The following is a 19,889-nucleotide window of genomic DNA, read 5'->3' on the forward strand; positions in this document are numbered from 1 at the left end:
AATCATGCATTGAACTGCATCCATCTACTCTGCCAACAATGCCATAGTGTATGTCATGGAACGTTGAATCAAATATAACCTATTTTAAAAACCTCTAATGTTGGTTTTGTCGCATGAACTGGGAATTAGATATTTTTGACTGATATGATTCTGTTTTATATCTGCAAAGTAGTTAAAATGCTGTCAGTTCCACTTTAAACTTTAGGTCACCGCTTACTCTGTGTGCTAAACGTGAAGTAATAGCTGTACATTTCGATTGGGAAATGCTTAATGGTTGCGTTTTTGTATTCTTATTATTGGGACCTACAGGCTTATTATGTCCGAGTTTATGGACTGCTCATCCTTTTAACATGCTATGTGTGACTGCTGTCTTTCCATCATCCCTATGCAGTGGTGTAGTGGTGCCTGGAGTAGTGGATATACTCTAATGTTGTGAAAAAGTTCCCAAACAGCCCGCCCAGCGAAGGAAAAGCACCCACTCTGTGTGAAATGTTTTCCTGTTTTTGTGTGTTTTTTTTTTTTTTAACGAGTTTTCCTATAGATTTCTGATTTTCAACCTCAAACCCCCCCCCCCCCCCAAAAAAAGTGATGGTCTAAAGTCGACATCAATCTGATTGGTGGGCCTGTCAGGGCCTGGCTCCCCAGTGTGTGGGCCTCTGTCCACCCAGGCCCATCCATGTCTACACCTCTGATGCAAACAGCTCATGATAACAATTGCACATCAAATAGTTTTTTTCTCAACACCTGGTTTGCATATCTATTGATGCCTTAGTTAGCATTTACTGGTAGATATAAGTTGAAACGTCTTTCCTACCCTACTGGCTACGGATGTCATTCTTCTGTGAGCTGCTCCATGCCAAAACCAGTTGAGAGCTGAACACTCTTGCTACCTGCAGATGATATTCCTCTGAAACTAGGCTGTGTGCAGAGCGCATGTGAATATATTTCACAGGCTTTGCGATTGTGTAGGCTACTTAGTGCATCATTTATCTATTGTACTACATAATTGATAAGTCGTATACCTCCACTACACTGATACGCATCAGTAGGGATTAAGTAGTTGAGTATAAGCAATGCCCACTGAAAAAAAGTGGGATATGGCTTATACCTGCGTATACTGTCCACTACACCACCGGCCCTTTGTGTTTTACAAAAAGTGCACTCATACATGAGTGCGCTGGTATTACGCTTGCTGTCCTTTCAGAATCACAAACATGTCACACACTGAAGGCCTATAGGTTCACCACTGCTCAAACATGGCTGTTAAGATAATGTTAAGAAAGGAGTGTATAGAGCGCATTCGGAAAGTATTCAGACCCCTTGACTATTTCCATATTAAGCAAAAACTGATTTAGACATTTTGCAAATTTATTTAAAAAATATATATATAATTTACTTAAGTATTCAGACCCTTTACTCATTACTTTGTTGAAGCACCTTTGGCAGCGATTACAGCCTCGAGTCTTCTTGGGTATGGTGCCAGGTTTCCTCCAGATGTGACGCTTGGCATTCAGGCCAAAGAGTTCAATCTTGGTTTCAGATCAGAGAATCTTGTTTATCATGTCAGTCATTTAGGTGCATTTTAGCAAACTCCAAGTAGGCTGTCATGTGCCTTTTACTGAGGAATGTCTGGCCACTACCAAAAAGGCCTGATTGGTGGAGTGCTGCAGAGATGGTTGTTCTTCTGGAAGGTTCTCCCATCTCCACAGAGTGACCGTCGGGTTCTTGGTCACCTCCCTGACCAAGGCCCTTCTCCCCTGATTGCTGTTTGGCCAGCTCTAGGAAGAGTCTTGGTGGTTCCAAACTTCTTCCATTTAAGAATGATGGAGGTCACAGTGTTCTTTGGGACCTTCAATGCAGCAGACATTTTTTGGTACCCTTCCCCAGATCTGTGCCTCGACACAATCCTGTCGTCTCGGAACTCTACGGACAATTCCTTGAACCTCATGGCTTGGTTTTGCTCTCACATGCACTATCAACTGTGGGACCTTATATAGACAGGTGTGTGCCTTTCGAAATCATGTCCAATCAATTTACCACAGGTGGACTCGAATCAAGTCATAGAAACATCTCAAGGATGATCAATGGAAACAGGATGCACTTGAGCTCAATTTCAAATCTCATAGCAAAGGGTCTGAATACTTACGTAAATAAGGTAGCAGTTTTTATTCTGAATAAATTTGCAAAAAAATCTGTTTCCGCTTTGTCATTATGGGGTATTGTGTGTAGATTGATGAGGATTTAAAATTATATATATTTTAGAATAAGGCTGTAATGTAACAAAATGTGGAAAGTCAAGGGGTCTGAATACACTGTATATTTGGCCTGGCGAAGTGGTTTTATGTACTGACTGAATGGAAGTTGATAATTATGTTTTATTTTTTTACTCTGCTGGTATCGGGAAGAAATGACGAGTCGTCACTGTTCTAGACCGAGTCAAGACAGAGTACAAATGTATCCGACACCAAGACAAGAACGAAACACTCAATATGTGGTCTCGAGACCAGTCTCGAGTACTACAACACTGCACACACAAACACAAACATACAAACATACCCGCACTGCTCTCTCCACTGTACACCGGTCCAAAAGTCACTCCCAGTCTAGAGGTCTGTGTTTCTGTCAAGTTCTCAACATCTGAGCCAAACCAACTGAATGCTACTGCAAGTCTGAAGATCTGAGGCACAAGACGAACATCCACAAACACGGTAAATTCACACAGGCACATTGTCGAAAAAAAAGAATGAACAAAACAAATACAAAAACACAAAACAAACAAAGAACATCCTTAGACCAGTGATGTGGGCAAGAGCAGAGAGTTTGAACATTGGTTGTGAGGACACACCCTCAGGTCCCATATCTACTGTCTCTGAATTAAGAACACATGGTGTAGGTTCAGTCTCATGGTTTTAGCCCAAAATAACTGTAAAAAAATAAACAGGACACACCAAAGACAAGGAATAAATAGGTAACAGAAGAGATCCTAGCTAAGTCACACACACAGGGAGAGAAGGGCCCGATCCAGGCCTGCAGACCTAAAGCCTGGCTGTACCGTCACTGGGATAGGGGTCTCAGTCCCTTAGGTTAAGGTTGGGTGGTGCATGGTTGAGACGCACACAGCCAAGCTGCACTGTCTTGACCCGTCCTCCCTCTGCAGTCATGATATAGGCTTAGAGGAGTTAGAAATGTGAGTGTTGTGGTTATTATAAAACACTGCATGTTTACAGAGCAAAGCCTCCATAGGAGCATTATCCTAAACTTCCCACATTCCCGCACATGCATGAATGGGAAGTTCACACAGACAGACACACACCTCCACCAACTCTTATAACAAGCCACTGCAGTCAGCCTAGCTGAGGAAGAGACATACATTTTATATACGGAATCTAAATGAGGAATACAACCACTTTTAGATTCGGAAGATAAGTATCAAATGTATTAAAATGTTAAAATGACAGAGGTTTGCTTGAAGGCAGGGGAAAAGGCCGAGTGCAATCCCAGGTGCCTGATCTCTCCCTCTACATCCAACAGAGGTCACCTGTTAAACCACAGAAAAAGTAACAACCATTCACAGCTTAACCTGATGCAGTTAATATTATCCTGGGCCTCTTAAGAGTTCGTGTGGAACCACAGTGAAGGGGTGCTAGCAATTATACTGCGTCACCCACTCAACCAGACCCAAACGTTCCTATAATACACCAGTGTTAACGGTTTTCCACAATCATAACAATTAATTTATTCAATGAGTGTCACGACCATAAGTGATAGATCTATGGTGAAATCTCAGATGTGGTTAGCTGCAGCAAAATACTTTCCCAAGTGTTTCTATTCCCAGTGTAGAGGCTGCAGGAGTCCCATGTGAATGTGTAGTAAAGGCAGTCCAATAGTCTCCATGATCTGCAGTCCTCCATGATCCCACCTCCCTACAGAGGCGCCCTACTCACAAAGACCAATGCTAGCCTGCTGTTAGAGGAATCTAGACGACATGTTCCCAGGAGGCTCCAGTCAGGGCAGCGGGCCTGGAGAGGGAGAGTGGGGACGTGAAGTGAGGCGAGTGGACACAGGAGTGGGTTAGACCAGGTCAGCCTGGGTAGGCCCAGGTTAAACAGGGATCCCCATACGGTGCTTCTTTTTCTTGACCGTTTTGAGGCCGGTGAGCCGGCGCACATCCTCCTCCTCCGAGTCGTCCATCTCATCGTCAGCCGAGAACAGGATCTGAGAGAGAGAACGAGAGAGAGATTGGAAATGAGACAAAAGGAAGTCACACAGCCTGGATGGATGATATTCAAAGAACACTGAGATATGGGTCAAATGAGTTGAATCCCAGAGTTTAAATGCTCACAGCCGCCAGCAAATCTCCCATGTCAGAAGAAACACATCATTCTTCATCCATCTGCCTCAGAGGGGTGGAAAGATGGGGGTAGGGGCTGATTGCTTAGGGTAAAAAAGTGCTCACCCTGGTGGCAGTCTGGTATATTACATCTCTTTTGGAGAGGCGCCTCCCTTTTGTCACGCATTCCATCTGACAAATTCAGGCTCCACACAGAGCTCCCTGGTGGTCTAGTGGTTAGGATTCGGCGCTCTCACCGCCGCGGCCCGGGTTCGATTCCCGGTCAGGGAACACACGTTTTATTCTTTCCAAGAAGGCCCGACAACCATAGCCCAGTCATCAAACATTTTTTATTTACACTAGCGTACCTCTGCTTTTACCCGTTCATTCAGATCGTAAAATACACATGCATACGGTGCATTGAGAATGCATTCAGACCTCTTGACTTTTTCCACTTTGTTACATTACAGCCTTATTCTAAAATGTATTAAAATAGTTTTTTTCCCCTCGTCAAACTACACACAATACCCCAAAATGAAAGTGAAAACAGGTTTAGAAATTGTTGCAAATGTCTTAAAAATAAAACCCGAAATACCTTATTTATCTAAGTATCCAGCCCCTTTGCTATGAGACTTGAAATTGAGCTCAGGTGCATCCTGTTTCCATTGATCATCCTTGAGATGTTTCTACAACTTGATTGGAGTCCACCTGTGGTAAATTCAATAGATCGAACATGATTTGGAAAGGCACACACTTGTCTATATAAGGGCATTGTGTGTAGATTGATGAGGGAAACATCTATTTAATCCATTGTAGAATAAGGCTGTAACGTAACAAAATATGGAAAAGGTCAAGGGGTCTGAATACACATGTATTTCAAGATCTGAGTGAACAGGTAAAAGGAGAAGTACTCAAGAGTGTAAATAAAAGAATAGTTGTGATGACTGGGCTACCGTTGACGGGCATTCTTGGAAACAACAAAAAGCTTGTTCCCTGACCGGGAATCGAACCCGGGCCGCGGCGGTGAGAGCGCCGAATCCTAACCACTAGACCACCAGGGAGGTGTGAAAGTGGAAGGAACAAATGTCACTGGACAGAGAAGTCTGTCAAAGTATCTGGGTGTAGTATAGAGGGTTGCCATCGGGGTTGTTTACAGCATAACCAATATGTCAGCATCTGTAACTTCAACAACTAGGTCCAACTCATCACTAAAAAACAAGCCTGCTATTTTCCACCTTCTATAAGATCACTGCTCTTAATCTCCATGTAGACAGACTGTTCATTTTTTTTTTTATATAGCTTGAGGCAGATTACTAAAGCTATATATGCTCTGTGTACACCTGTACAGGAAGGTTAATTTAATAGTGGGTTTGGGCCCCACTGGTGATTTGCAGATGGTTCTTCTGATTGGAGGAAGTGTGCAACGTGGTGGCAGTCTGCTACACTACATCCAGCTGTCTATGAAAAACTACTCCCATCACACATGCCACGGCCAGTCGTGTGTAGTGCCACAAAGTCTGTGTGACGGTAATGCCATAGGACATGCATTCCTAAGATTAGATACAGCTCCCTGGTGGTCTAGAAGTAAGGATTCGATGCCCTCACCGCTATTATATACATTCAAGTTATTTAGCAGATGCTATTATCCCGAGCGACTTTAGTCACTCAACAATGTCAATAGTGCTATTAGAGATGGGTGATATGGACAAAAAGTAACAACAATATAAATTGACCCATTTGTCTTGATAACAATAAATATATACATACATAGTACCAGTCCAAAGTTTGGAAGCACCTACTCATTCCAGGGTTTTTATTATTTTTACTATTTTCTACATTGTAGAATAGTGAAGACATCAGAACTATGAAATAACACATATGGAATTAGGTAGTAACCAAGATGTGTTAGACAAATCAAAACATATATATAGCCAACCTTTGCATTCTCTCAACCAGCTTCATTCATGAGGTAGTCATCTAGAATATATTTAAAATTAACAGGTGTCCCTTGTTAAAATTTGTGGAATTCCTTTCCTTCTTTTGAGCCAATCAGTTGTATTGTGACATGGTAGGGTTAGTGTACAGAAGAAAGCCCCATTTGATAAAAGACCAAGTCCATATTATGGCAAGAACAGCTCAAATAATCAAAGAGAAACAACAGTCCATCATTATTTTAAGACATGAAAGTCAGTCAATGCAGATAATTTCACAAAACTTTTAAAGTTTATTCAAGGGAAGTCGCAAAAATCATGATGAAAACTGGCTCTCTTGAGGACCGCCACAGGAAAGCAAGACCCAGAGTTACCTCTGCTGCAGAGGATACATTCATTAGAGTTAACTGCACCTCAGATTGCAGCCCAAATAAATGCGTCAGAGTTTCAGTAACAGACACATCTCAACCTCAACTGTTCAGTGGAGACTGCGTGAATCAGGCCTTCATGGTCGAATTGCTGAAAAGAAACCACTACTAAAGGACACCAATAAGAAGAGACTTACTTAGGCCAAGAAACACGAGCAATGGCCATTAGACCAGTAGAAATCTGTCCTTTGGTCTGATGAGTCCATATTTGAGATTTTTTGCTTCCAACCGCCGTGTCTTTGTGAGACGCAGAGTAAGTGAACAGATGATCTCCACATGTGTGGTTCCCACTGTGAAGCATGGAGGAGGAAGTGTGATGGTGCTATGCTGATTACACTGTCTGTGATTTATTTAGAATTCAAGGCACACTTAACTAGCATGGCTACCACAGCATTAAGCAGCGATACGCCATCCCATCTGGTATGCGCTTAGTGGGACTATCATTTTTTCCCCCAACAGGACAATGACCCAACACACCTCCAGGCTGTATGAGGGCTATTTGACCAAGAAGTAGAGTGATGGAGTGCTGCATCAGATGATCTGGCCTCCACAATCATCCGATCTCAACCCAATTTAGATGGTTAGGGATGAGTTGGACCGCATAGTGAAGGAAAAGCAGCCAACAAGTGCTCAGCATGTGGGAACTCCTTCAAGACTGTTGGAAAAGCATTCCAGGTGAAACTGGTTGAGAGAATGCCAAGAGTGTGCAAAGCTGTCATCAAGGCAAAGGGTGACTACTTTGAAGAATCTCAAATATATTTTGATTTCTTTAACACGTTTTTGGTTACTACATGATTCCATGTGTTATTTCATAGTTTTCATGTCTGCACTATTATTCTAATGTAGAAAATAGTCAAAATAAAGAAAAACCCTTGAATGAGTAGGTGTGTCCAAACTTGACTAGTACTGTATAATGTTTTATACCTAAAGGGGTCCTAAAATTCTAAATCAAATAGCTAAATGATCTGTGGTATTACGATCTAAAAACAATTCCATATGTTAGCTTAGTAGAACCCAGACTGAATAGTTAACCACATAGATACCTGGACTAACTTTTTTTGGACTGATCACATACGCTGTTGCTGCGGTTTACTAAATCGGTCACTTTATTCCTAGTTATATGTACATATATCCCTCAATTACCTCAGCAGTGGTACCCCTTGTATAAATTATTGTTACTAATTATGTTCATTGGATTTAAATTGGCAAGTCAGTTAAGAACAAATTCTTATTTACAATGACGGCCTACCAAAAAGGCAAAAGGCCCCCTGAGGGGGCTGGGATTAAAAAAATATACACTGTTCAAAAAAATAAAGGGAACACTTAAACAACACAATGTAACTCCAAGTCAATCACACTTCTGTGAAATCAAACTGTCCACTTAGGAAGCAACACTGATTGACAATAAATTTCACATGCTGTTGTGCAAATGGAATAGACATAAGGTGGAAATAGGCAATTAGCAAGACACCCCCAATAAAGGAGTGGTTCTGCAGGTGGTGACCACAGACCACTTCTCAGTTCCTATGCTTCCTGGCTGATGTTTTGGTCACTTTTGAATGCTGGCGGTGCTTTCACTCTAGTGGTAGCATGAGACGGAGTCTACAACCCACACAAGTGGCTCAGGTAGTGCAGCTCATCCCGGATGGCACATCAATGCGAGCTGTGGCAAGAAGGTTTGCTGTGTCTGTCAGCGTAGTGTCCAGAGCATGGAGGCGCTACCAGGAGACAGGCCAGTACATCAGGAGACGTGGAGGAGGCCGTAGGAGGGCAACAACCCAGCAGCAGGACCACTACCTCCGCTTTTGTGCAAGAAGGAGCACGAGGAGCACTGCCAGAGCCCTGCAAAATGACCTCCAGCAGGCCACAAATGTGCATGTGTCTGCTCAAAAGGTCAGAAACAGACTCCATGAGGGTGGTATGAGGGCCCGACGTCCACAGGTGGGGGTTGTGCTTATAGCCCAACACCGTGCAGGACGTTTGGCATTTGCCAGAGAACACCAAGATTGGCAAATACGCCACTGGCGCCCTGTGCTCTTCACAGATGAAAGCAGGTTCACACTGAGCACATGTGACAGACGTGACAGTCTGGAGACGCCGTGGAGAACGTTCTGCTGCCTGCAACATCCTCCAGCATGACCGGTTTGGCGGTGGGTCAGTCATGGTGTGGGGTGGCATTTCTTTGGGGGGCCGCACAGCCCTCCATGGGCTCGCCAGAGGTAGCCTGACTGCCATTAGGTACCGAGATGAGATTCTCAGACCCCTTGTGAGACCATATGCTGGTGCGGTTGGCCCTGGGTTCCTCCTAATGCAAGACAATGCTAGACCTCATGTGGCTGGAGTGTGTCAGCAGTTCCTGCAAGAGGAAGGCATTGATGCTATGGACTGGCCCGCCCGTTTCCCAGACCTGAATCCAATTGAGCACATCTGGGACATCATGTCTCGCTCCATCCACCAACGCCACGTTGCACCACAGACTGTCCAGGAGTTGGCGGATGCTTTAGTCCAGGTCTGGGAGGAGATCCCTCAGGAGACCATCCGCCACCTCATCAGGAGCATACCCAGGCGTTGTAGGGAGGTCATACAGGCACGTGGAGGCCACACACACTACTGAGCCTCATTGACTTGTTTTAAGGACATTACATCAAAGTTGGATCAGCCAGTAGTGTGGTTTTCCACTTTAAATTTTGAGTGTGACTCCAAATCCAGACCTCCATGGGTTGATAAATTTGATTTCCATTGATACTTTGTGTGATTTTGTTGTCAGCACATTCAACTATGTAAAGAAAAAAGTATTTAATAAGAATAGTTCATTCATTCAGATCTAGGATGTGTTATTTTAGTGTTCCCTTTATTTTTTTGAGCAGTGTATATATATATATATAACAATATTGGACAAAACACACATCACGACAAGAGACAACACTACATAAAGAGAGACCTAAGACAACAACATGTATTATTACGTTTGACTATTTTATTATTTCTAAATGTTGTTTTTCTCTGTATTGTTGGGAAAGGCCTGTAAGTAAGAATTCAATGTTAGTCCACACCTTTTGCAACTTTGAAATTGGCTACTAGTGGGAACTTACACATAACTGTCAATAACATCTGATTGGCTTGGAAGAAAAAAACTGTTATGGATATAACCAGATGAATTGGTTAAAACTAGAGGTCGACCGATTAATCGGAATGGCCGATTGTTTTCATAACAATCAGTTTTTTTTGTTTTTACCTTTATTTAACTAGGCAAGTCAGTTAACACATTCTTATTTTCAATGACGGCCTAGAAACGGTGGGTTAACTGCCTTGTTCAGAGGCAGAACGACAGATTTTTACCTTGTCAGCTCAGGGATTCAATCTTGCAACCTTACGGTTAACTAGTCCAACGCTCTAACCACCTGCCTCACGAGGAGCCTGCCTGTTACGCGAATGCAGTAAGAAGCCAAGGTAAGTTGCTAGCTAGCATTAAACTTATAAAAAAAACTATCAATCATAATCACTAGTTATAACTACACATGGTTGATGATATTACTAGTTTATCTAGCGTGTCCTGCGTTCCATATAATCGATGCGGTGCGCATTCGCGAAAAAGGACTGTCGTTGCTCCAACGTGTGCCTAACCATAAACATCAATGCCTTTCTTAAAATCAATACACAGAAGTATATATTTTTAAACCTGCATATTTAGCTAAAAGAAATCCAGGTTAGCAGGCAATATAAACCAAGTGAAATTGTGTCACTTCTCTTGCATTCATTGGACGCAGAGTCAGGGTATATGCAACAGTTTGGGCCGCCTGGCTCATTGCGAACTAATTTGCCAGAATTTTACATAATTATGACTTAACATTGAAGGTTGCGCAATGTAAGAGCAATATTTAGACTTAGGGATGCCATCCGTTAGATAAAATACGGAATGGTTCCGTATTTCACTGAAAGAATAAACGTTTTGTTTTCGAAATGATAGTTTCCGGATTCGACCATATTAATGACCTAAGGCTCGTATTTCTGTGTGTTATTATGTTATAATTAAGTCTATGATTTGATAGAGCAGTCTGACTGAGCGATGGTAGGCACCAGCAGGCTCGTAAGCATTCATTCAAACAGCACTTTCGTGCGTTTTGCCAGCAGCTCTTCTTGAAGCATTGCGCTGTTTATGACTTCAAGCCTATCAACTCCCGAGATTAGGCTGGTGTAACCGATGTGAAATGGCTAGCTAGTCAGCGGGCTGAGCGCTAACGTCACTCGCTCTGAGCCTTGGAGTAGTTGTTCCCCTTGCTCTGCATGGGTAACGCTGCTTCGAGGGTGGCTGTTGTCAATGTGTTCCTGATTCAAGCCCAGGTAGCGGCGAGGAGAGGGATGGAAGCTATACTGTTACACTGGCAATACTAAAGTGCCTATAAGAACATTCAATAGTCAAAGGTATATGAAATACAAATCGTAGAGAGAAATAGTCCTATAATTCCTATAATAACTACAACCTAAAACTTCTTACCTGGGAATATTGAAGACTCATGTTAAAAGGAACCACCAGCTTTCATATGTTCTCATGTTCTGAGCAAGGAACTTAAACGTTAGCTTTCTTACATGGCACATATTGCACTTTTACTTTCTTCTCCAACACTTTGTTTTTGCATTATTTAAACCAAATTGAACATGTTTCATTATTTATTTGAGGCTAAATTGATTTTATTGATGTATTATATTAAGTAAAAATAAGTGTTCATTCAGTATTGTTGTAATTGTCATTATTACAAACAAAAAAAAAAAATCGTCAGATTAATCGGTATCGGCTTTTTTGGTCCTCCAATAATTGGTATCTGCGTTGAAAAATCATAATCGGTCGACTTCTAGTTAAAACAGCAGAATTTGTTAAAGAAAAATACCTATATCCAAAGATAAGTGGGCTTAATAGGTTCACTTACCCTAACAGTAAGTGTTTAATTTTATTTTTTAATAACCCCGTATTTACATTTAAAATTGTTACTCAACAGTCGTATGCTTGTGCTTATCAGGATGCATCTCTCCCTTCACTCTGTGCAAAGGGGGGAGAGGGAGTACGAGCTGGAAACGAAAAACAGGGACAGGGTAGATACTTTCATTGCAGGAAGCATGCAAATGCATATTAATTCTAAACAAATAATTGTTTTGGAACCAAAAAATATGCAGGAAAGTGGTGTAGCCTAATCACCTAATATTACAGACGTAAGCAAATTTGCCTCAATAAGAGGGAATGTCGGTGTCGGTAATCCTTGCCTAATTAAATAAAAGGTTAAATAAAAATTCTCTAAGTGCTATGGATGAGTCATGAGTTACCCTCTTGTTACTGAAGAAACCAATTGCCTAGGTTTCACAATCAGCTCAACCTTTGATACCAAAGCAACAACTCTGGACTCGAAAAAAACTCCTTATAACGGATGGGCAGTTTGTTTTTACAGTTTCTGATTCATAAGAATTCCCCCTGCTCGAGGCAGACTGTTAAATGACTTAATGTATGAATGTTTGTGAGTGTAGTGGTTGTCTCTGGTCTGTGGAGGAAATTACAGGCCTGTAAAGTGACTGATCATGGGCACCAGGTGGAATGATTTACAGCCCAGAGTGAGGCTCCTGCTGGTGCTGGGCAGGGTTTGTCTACACAGCCAGTGGAGTTCAGGGAGGATGTAGCTTAGCACAGTGGCTACATCAGCCCGAGGCAATGGAGGAGAGCGAGAGGCCACACAGGGTTAACAAGGAGAGGGATTTTGGGGGTAAGGAGGAGAGGTGGACAAGGCTCAGAATCAAATCAAGGACTTTAGTCGATATTCCCCCTAAGGATTTTCCCGAGCTCTTTCCAAAACCAGCTTGTGTGTGTAATGTATGTATGATTGTGTTTTTACAATTTTTTTGTCCATGACTTTATAAATGGCCCTGTGTTAGTGGCGGGGTCCAGGTCTTACCTCAGACTCTGAGTCGTCGTGGGAGAGTGCCCGTCTGTAGCGCACCTTACGGTTGCCCCGCACATCCTCCCCCACCTCCCGCTCCTCCAGCTTGGCTTTTGTCCTCCCCTTCTTCATCAGGAAGTTATCTACCACCCAAAACATCAGGGCCTGAGGACAACATATGGTACACAGCCCATTGAGCAAGTACATCACCAGACACACATGACAGACAGTTTGATCACACACACCACAAACCGAACTGGCTAAAATCTGTCAACAAACAGAACATCAAATACACATAGTTGTAGCAAACAACAACCTATGAAGTAATACCATTCCATATGATACTATGTTCTTCATAGAGCCCTGCCTCACGGAGGCACTGCACACTTAACTTACATTAACGAAGAATGGGACGATGAGCATGACGATGGCCAGCTCCAACTGAGGATTGTTTATGGGGTTCAGGAGAGCCAGCTGTGATACACAGACACACGAATGAGCACAACAAACAAGACAGGAAATAAAAACATTAACACAACCGAGTTAAAACAGACAAACTTTACAGTACTGTTAGAATTCATACACTTCCCACAGGGATAATATAAATGAACTGATACAAATGGTCATAGGTCAGGACCCTACCCAATATGCCCCCTTACTCACCTTCTTCCACTGGGGGATGAGTAGGACCAGGATGATGAGGACCTTCTCAAACATCATGATGAGGATGTAGAGAGCACACTGGCCCGCCCACGCAGTGCACTGCACGGGCTCTCCTACACACACACATCTCTTACTATACTTGTGAGGACTTTTTTGGGAACAACAATTGAATCCCACTCCAAATACTGTTTTCCCTAACCCCTAACTCTAAACCTAAACCCAATTCTAACCCAAACCCCAAAGCCTAAAATACTATTTTACAAGTGAGGACCGGCAAAAATGTCCTCACTTCTCTGAATATTTGTTGAGTGGTTACATTTCTCCAGGCCCATCTCAGCCTTTTACCAAAACAGAAGCAGGGTGACTGCTTTGTAATTGTTTTAACTGCAGATTGTGTCTTTAAATCAAAGAACCAGGGAAAGTTCATTGTGGCATCCATAAACTCTGCCTCAGTTGAACAAGTTAACAGTGATCCACTGTTTGATCTGGATGACATTGCAGCACTGCAGTGCACGAGGTAGCCTCTGCCCTCTTCTGGACATCATGTGTACTACAGGGTGAAAGGATCTCAGCCACACCAACAAACACACACACTCTCCTGATCCTCACCGTATTCTCCGAAGCGTAGAGCATCCCACTGCCTCCACTCTACAATGGCACTGACAGTCCTCACCCCGGCGTAGATCAGCAGCATGCCCAGAGACGCATCCAGGAGGAAGTTTATAAGATAACTGAGGAAGAGAGAGGAGACATTACCTACTTCAAGGTTGAGGTTTTTTTTTTTATTTCACCTTTATTTAACCAGGTAGACCAGTTGTCATTTACAACTGCGACCTGGCCAAGATAAAGCAAAGCAGTGCGACAAAAACAACAGAGTTACACATGGGATAAACAAACGTACAGTCAATAACACAATAGAAAATCTGTATACAGTGTGTGAAAATTAAGTAAGGAGGTAAGGCAATAAATAGGCCATAGTGGCGAAGTAATTACAATTGAGCAATTAACACTGGAGTGATAGATGTGCAGATGAGGATGTGCAAGTATAAATACTGGTGTGCAAAAGAGTAGAAAGAAAAACAAATCAAATATGGGGATGAGGTAGTTAGTTGGTTGGATGGGCTATTTATAGATGGGCTGTGTACAGCTGCAGCAATCGGTAAGCTGCTCTGACAGCCGATGCTTGAAGTTAGTGAGGGAGATATGTCTCCAACTTCAGTGATTTTTGCAATTCGTTCCAGTCATTGGCAGCAGAGAACTGAAAGGAAAGGCAGCCAAAGCAGGTGTTGGCTTTGGGGATGACCAGTGAAATATACTTGCTGGAGCGTGTGCTACCGGTGGGTATTGCTATGGTGACCAGTGAGCTGAGATAAGGCGGAGCTTTACCTAGCAAAGACTTATTGATGGCCTGAAGCCAGTGGGTTTGGCAACGAATATGTAGCGAGGACCAACCAACGAGAGCATACATGTCGCAACGGTGGGTAGTATATGGGGCTTTGGTGACAAAACGGATGGCACTGTGAGAGACTGCATCCAATTTGCTGAGTAGAGTGTTGGAGGCTATTTTGTAAATGACATCGCCGAAGTCAAGAATCGTCAGGATAGTCAGTTTTACGAGGGTAAGGAGGATTTGTTGCGAAATAGGAAGCCGATTATACATTTAACTTTGGATTGGAGATGCTTAATGTGAGTCTGGAAGGAGAGTTTACAGTCTAGCCAGACACCTAGGTATTTATAGTTGTCCACATATTCTAGGTCAGAACTGTCCAGAGTAGTGATGCTAGACGGGCGGGCGGGTAGCGATCGGTTGAAGAGAATACATTTAGTTTTACTAGCGTTTAAGAGCAGTTTGAGGCCACGGAAAGAGTGTTGTATGGCATTGAAGCTTGTTTGGAGGTTTGTTAACACAGTGTCCAAAGAAGGGCCAAATGTACACAGAATGGGGTCGTCTGCGTAGAGGTGGATCAAATAATCACCAAGAGCGATATATATCATTGATATATACAGAGAAAAGAGTCGGCCCGAGGATTGAACCATGTGGCACCCCCATAGAGACTGTCAGAGGTCCGGACAACAGGCCCTCCAATTTGACACACTGAACTCTGAGAAGTAGTTAGTAAACCAGGCGAGGCAGTCATTAGAGAAACCAAGGCTGTTGAGTCCACCGATAAGAATACGGTGATTGACAGAGTCGAAAGCCTTGGCCAGGTCGATGAAGACGGCTGCACAGTACTGTTTTGTTTATCAATGGTAGTTATGATATCGTTTAGGACCTTGAGCGTGGTTGAGGTGCACCCGTGACCAGCTCGGAAACCGGATTGCATAGCGGAGAAGGTACGGTGGGATTCGAGATGGTCGATGATCTGTTTGTTCATTTGGCTTTCAAAAACTTTAGAAAGGCAGGGCAGGATGGATATAGGTCTGTAACAGTTTGGATCTAGTGTCTCCCTCTTTGAAGAGGGGGATGACCACGGCCGCTTTCCAATCTTTAGGAATCTCAGACGATACGAAAGAAAGGTTGAACAGACTAGTAATAGGGGTTGCGACAACGGATAATTTTAGGAAGAGAGGGTCCAGATTGTCTAGCCCAGCTGATTTGTAGGGATCCAGATTCTGCAGCTCTTTCAGGACATCAGCTGTCTGGATTTGGGTGAAGGAGAAGGGGGCAGTAGCCGCAGGGAGAGCAGAGCTGTTGGCCAGGGTTGGGGTAACCAGGTGGAAAGTGTGGCCAGCCGTAGAGAAATGCTTATTGAAATTCTCGATTATCGTGGATTTATCAGCGGTGACAGTGTTTCCTAACCTCAGTGCAATGGGCAGCTGCTCTTATTCTCCATGGACTTTACAGTGTCCCAAAGATTTTTGGAGTTAATGCTGCAGGATGCAAATATGTTTGAAAAAGCTAGCCTTTGCTTTCCTAACTGACTGTGTATATTGGTTCCTGACTTCCCCGAAAAGTTGCATATTGCGGGGACTATTCAAAGCTAGTGCAGTGCGCCACAGGATGTTTTTGTGCTGGTCAAGGGCAGTCAAGTCTGGAGTGAACCAAGGGCTATATCTGTTCTTAGTTCTACATTTTTTGAAAGGGGCATGCTTATTTAAGATGGTGAGGAAGGCACTTTTGAAGAAGAGGTAGACAATGTTATAAAGAGACTATCCTACATACAGTCATACGCACAGTCAGACAAACACAATGACTGATGGACACATACAAATATACAGAGACTCACAGTGAACAGGGGTCCTCCTCTGTGAGGTCAGACAAGTAGACATTGGCAAAGTGAATAAACAGCATCCCAATGGCTTGTTTGGAGGTGTCCAGGAACCTGGAAGAGTTGGCCAGGACAGGAGGATATTTTTAAAACTCTTTGAGCATTCAAGTTGTTTCAAAAGCTGAACATAACAACATGCACCAGTCTTGTGTTTATCTTAGTTGCAATTCAGTGTTCACATTGTAACTAGGTCATAAGAAATATTGAAGAGGATAAGCTTGAATACACTGGTTGGGAGTGGGTGTGAGATGGCTCCTGTCTTACCAGATCCTCCAGGGCCTTCTCTCATGCTTGGGCTCCCTAAAGCGCTTTACTGTGGAGAGGAGAGACAGAGAGTCAGATATAGGACTGCTGCTCTCTTTCTCACACGGACACACACGACAGCAGTGGGATGAATCAGTACCTCTGTCCTAATTATGTCAAGGAGTAGATTCAATCAGCCTATTCATGTAAATTAATTTAGGACTGCTAAAGTCTGAAGTTAACTAGGCTTTACATTTTCATCATCAAGTTTAGTATGATGGTCAACATATCAGCATGACATGTAAGGGGCCCTTTTCTATGAGTATTGGCCAGTGTGATGGGAAATGCAGTTCAGTGTTCCCTTTTAACTAGGCTACACCTGGCACCATAGCCTAACTAATAGACTTAAGACTGAACCAAACAATGTTCATTAGGCTACATTCTCTTAACAAGTCAGCTATTGAGATGCCATGTTAACACAAGGTCAGACTATAGAGGAAGGGTGAATGGTAAAAGAGGAAGTGGCACACTACTGTACTAAAATTGTAGTCAAGCTGATGTTACTGTGACTATCATTATCAGCCAAATCTCACTTGGCCTGTCAGCAGAGGAAATAATTGGTTTGTTTCTTATGAGCTAAAAGAAATGTGCCTTTAGCACTGTAATCAAGAGGACCGGCTAGTGCTATGAGTATGTTACACCAGGCATTGTCATATTACATATCACACTGTCCTGACCACGTGACTGGTATATCAGTGACCTGAATCTTTCAGCATTATCACCTGGGTTACCAACCTGGCTATGGAAGAATGGGGAAGAGATACTGTAGGTTGGGAGAATGTGTTCAAACATTGTTCCCTACAGACACAATAGCCTACATGAAAGAAACTGCCCGACTGCTACTCTGGGGTTCAGGCCCCTATGTGTACGAGAGGCACAAGCCACTGGGTTATTTTAAAGTCTAGGCCTACACTTTAATTAATCCCTGTGTGAGCGTGTGTATTCTCTCAACGTGACATAATGGCTGACAAATAAAGCTCTGGCTGTTCCCAACAATAGTAATCTTGTTTCCATGCCCCCCCCCCCCCTTCTCCTAACACCCATTACACATGATTGATTGCTGGGTGAGAAGTGGTTCAATGCTTTATGACTCAACTGGTCACTAATCTACTGGACATACCCTAATCCTCAATTTGTGTTTCAGCCATGGTACCACTAGACAACAATCTCCTAGTGTGTGTTAAGTACTTTACTGTGTGCGTGCATGCGTGTGTGCAAAGTATGTGTCTATGTCACCTGTCAAAAGGGGAGTTCGTTTTCCTAGTGTGATGCCCAAATTAATGTTTACAGTGGCATTTTCATATGGTTATGCTGTAACTTCAGGCTCCCTCATACTACTCTGTTATGTGTTGAGTATGTAACTACTGACACACCCTGCATGTAAGCTGTGGGCTGTGTGACTGATGCAGGCTCAGGCCCAGCCAATTCCTGCTTAGAAAGCTGCATCAGGCATCATCGCTGCTCTGAGCTGAACATTCCTCACCTCTTGCTGATGTGACTGAAGTTCCTCTTCACCAGGGCAACATTGACACTGAATCAAAGGGGAGGACAAACTACATGGCCAAAAAGGCACACTAAGGGGATGGGCCAACATAGATGTCTGTTGTGTCCAAAGTAACTCCGTCCAATCCAGTCTTTTGAGACACAGTGAATGCTATGACTGCCAGTGATTCTTGCCAATTGAAAACAGACAATTAAAAACAAGTAGCCTAAGCAGGTTATTCAATTACAACAATATGCCTATACTGAACAAACAAGTCAAATTTCCAGTCAGGGTGTGCGTCTGGCTGGCTGTACTCACACATCAGCGTACTGAAGGCCACCATCGCTAGCAGGCCTTGCAGGAAAATGCCGAAAGAGTCCATCAAGGCACCGTTCTCGCAGCCACGGGTGTCCGCATCTGGCGTGGGACTGGCGGACACTGACGTATTGGAAGAGGACATAGCGGCCGGTGCAGCCACGTCCCCGGCTTGAGAAAGGAGACTCACCCAGCTAACCGCCATAGTTGACCAGATAAAAAAAATGGGTTGTTGGGGCGATGGCATATAGGTAGACAGCCAAGCAATAACTTTAATTGAAATGTCTCATCCACATAGAATAGGTGTCTTCGTCATCCAGCTAGCAATCGATTAGTTAGCTATGCAGACAATATCGGCAAAACAGAGAACGATAACTAGCCACTAGTAATGGAATCTTCTCCCTTTTAACTGCGGATCCATATCTTTCCGTTTCCTATGTAGCCAGTGTCAGCAAACAAATGCCATTGTTGATAATATTAATCCCGAATAGCCACAAAAGGACGAGATACATACCATGCGTCAGCATCTTCTTTTACGACAAATTAAAACCCATCTTGGGTCCCTACCTAACGTTAACTAGTTAGCTTAGCTAGATACACAGGCAAGCATGGACAAGGATACTACACGGAAATACCACACTTACATGCATGCAGCTACTCAATGTTTTACTAAAGGAAACATTAGCAACAAAGTTGCATTTAACATCAGTCGGGTAAAAGATGAGTCATCCCAAGGCATGTTCTTCATGTATTTTAGCAGTGCGCGAGAGGGTTAACGTTAGCTAGCAAATGAAGCTAGCTGATTTCGGCTATTTCTGTACCACTTTACGTTAGCTAGCTATGCTATCAAGCTCCTTGAGTAAATACAAATGTGTTGCGCTAATATCGCGTCAGGTACAAACCACCAGTTATCATTTTAGCTAGCCTAACGTTACCAGGGTGAAGCAGGTAGTTGCTAACGCCGGTAATTTAGCTAGGCTAGCTAAATTAGCTACATAGTCTGGTTCAGTCCAAGTAACGTTACTTGCAATTGATCCCTCCTGCATGTATGACATGCATGATATTGATCTTTTCACGACTCCAGATGTTATTGTATTTGAAAAAAGCTGTTTAGCATAAAATCTATGAATAATGACCTGAGTATCCAGTCCATTCGTTGCATAGCTAGCTAATTTACCACTAGAATTTCAAGCTACATCCCTTCTGAGTCTGTTCAGACTGCCCACTCATGTTGACAAGACGTAAA

The 19,889-nt window shown here is 43.1% G+C and overlaps 1 protein-coding gene and 2 non-coding genes across 5 annotated transcripts; 1 reads left to right on the plus strand and 2 right to left on the minus strand.

Moving 5' to 3' along the window:
* Positions 1-2,357: 2,357 nt before the first annotated feature.
* Positions 2,358-19,862, minus strand: LOC120065091 (store-operated calcium entry regulator STIMATE-like). 3 transcript variants are annotated; one of them, XM_039015807.1, is made up of 9 exons: positions 19,780-19,862; positions 18,647-18,837; positions 16,807-16,855; positions 16,501-16,596; positions 13,883-14,004; positions 13,274-13,386; positions 13,007-13,084; positions 12,626-12,775; positions 2,358-4,215 (listed from the first exon to the last, which is right to left on the minus strand). In XM_039015807.1, the coding sequence occupies exons 1-9, from the start codon at positions 19,803-19,805 to the stop codon at positions 4,102-4,104; spliced, it is 939 nt and encodes a 312-aa protein (XP_038871735.1). In that variant the 5' UTR covers positions 19,806-19,862; the 3' UTR covers positions 2,358-4,101. The 3 variants fall into 3 exon arrangements, with proteins under 3 accessions (XP_038871735.1, XP_038871736.1, XP_038871734.1); XM_039015808.1 differs by having other exon boundaries at positions 19,288-19,856; XM_039015806.1 differs by having other exon boundaries at positions 18,647-19,856.
* Positions 4,550-4,621, plus strand: trnae-cuc. The gene has a single exon. It is a non-coding gene; the product is annotated as a tRNA-Glu (tRNA).
* On the minus strand, positions 5,320-5,391 carry trnae-cuc. The gene has a single exon. It is a non-coding gene; the product is annotated as a tRNA-Glu (tRNA).
* Positions 19,863-19,889: the final 27 nt, after the last annotated feature.

Source organism: Salvelinus namaycush, chromosome 20 (genome assembly GCF_016432855.1).
Source record: "Salvelinus namaycush isolate Seneca chromosome 20, SaNama_1.0, whole genome shotgun sequence".
Lineage (NCBI taxonomy): Eukaryota > Metazoa > Chordata > Actinopteri > Salmoniformes > Salmonidae > Salvelinus > Salvelinus namaycush.

Excerpts from the sequence above, each read along its gene's own strand:
- LOC120065091 (XM_039015806.1), bottom strand. The coding sequence starts at position 18,890 with ATGCCATCGCCCCAACAACCCATTTTTTTTATCTGGTCAACTATGGCG. Across the intron at positions 16,856-18,646 it reads GGCCTTCAGTACGCTGATGT|TAAAGCGCTTTAGGGAGCCC; the intron begins GTGAGTACAGCC and ends TCCTCTCCACAG. Across the intron at positions 13,387-13,882 it reads TCTACGCTTCGGAGAATACG|GAGAGCCCGTGCAGTGCACT; the intron begins GTGAGGATCAGG and ends GTGTGTGTGTAG.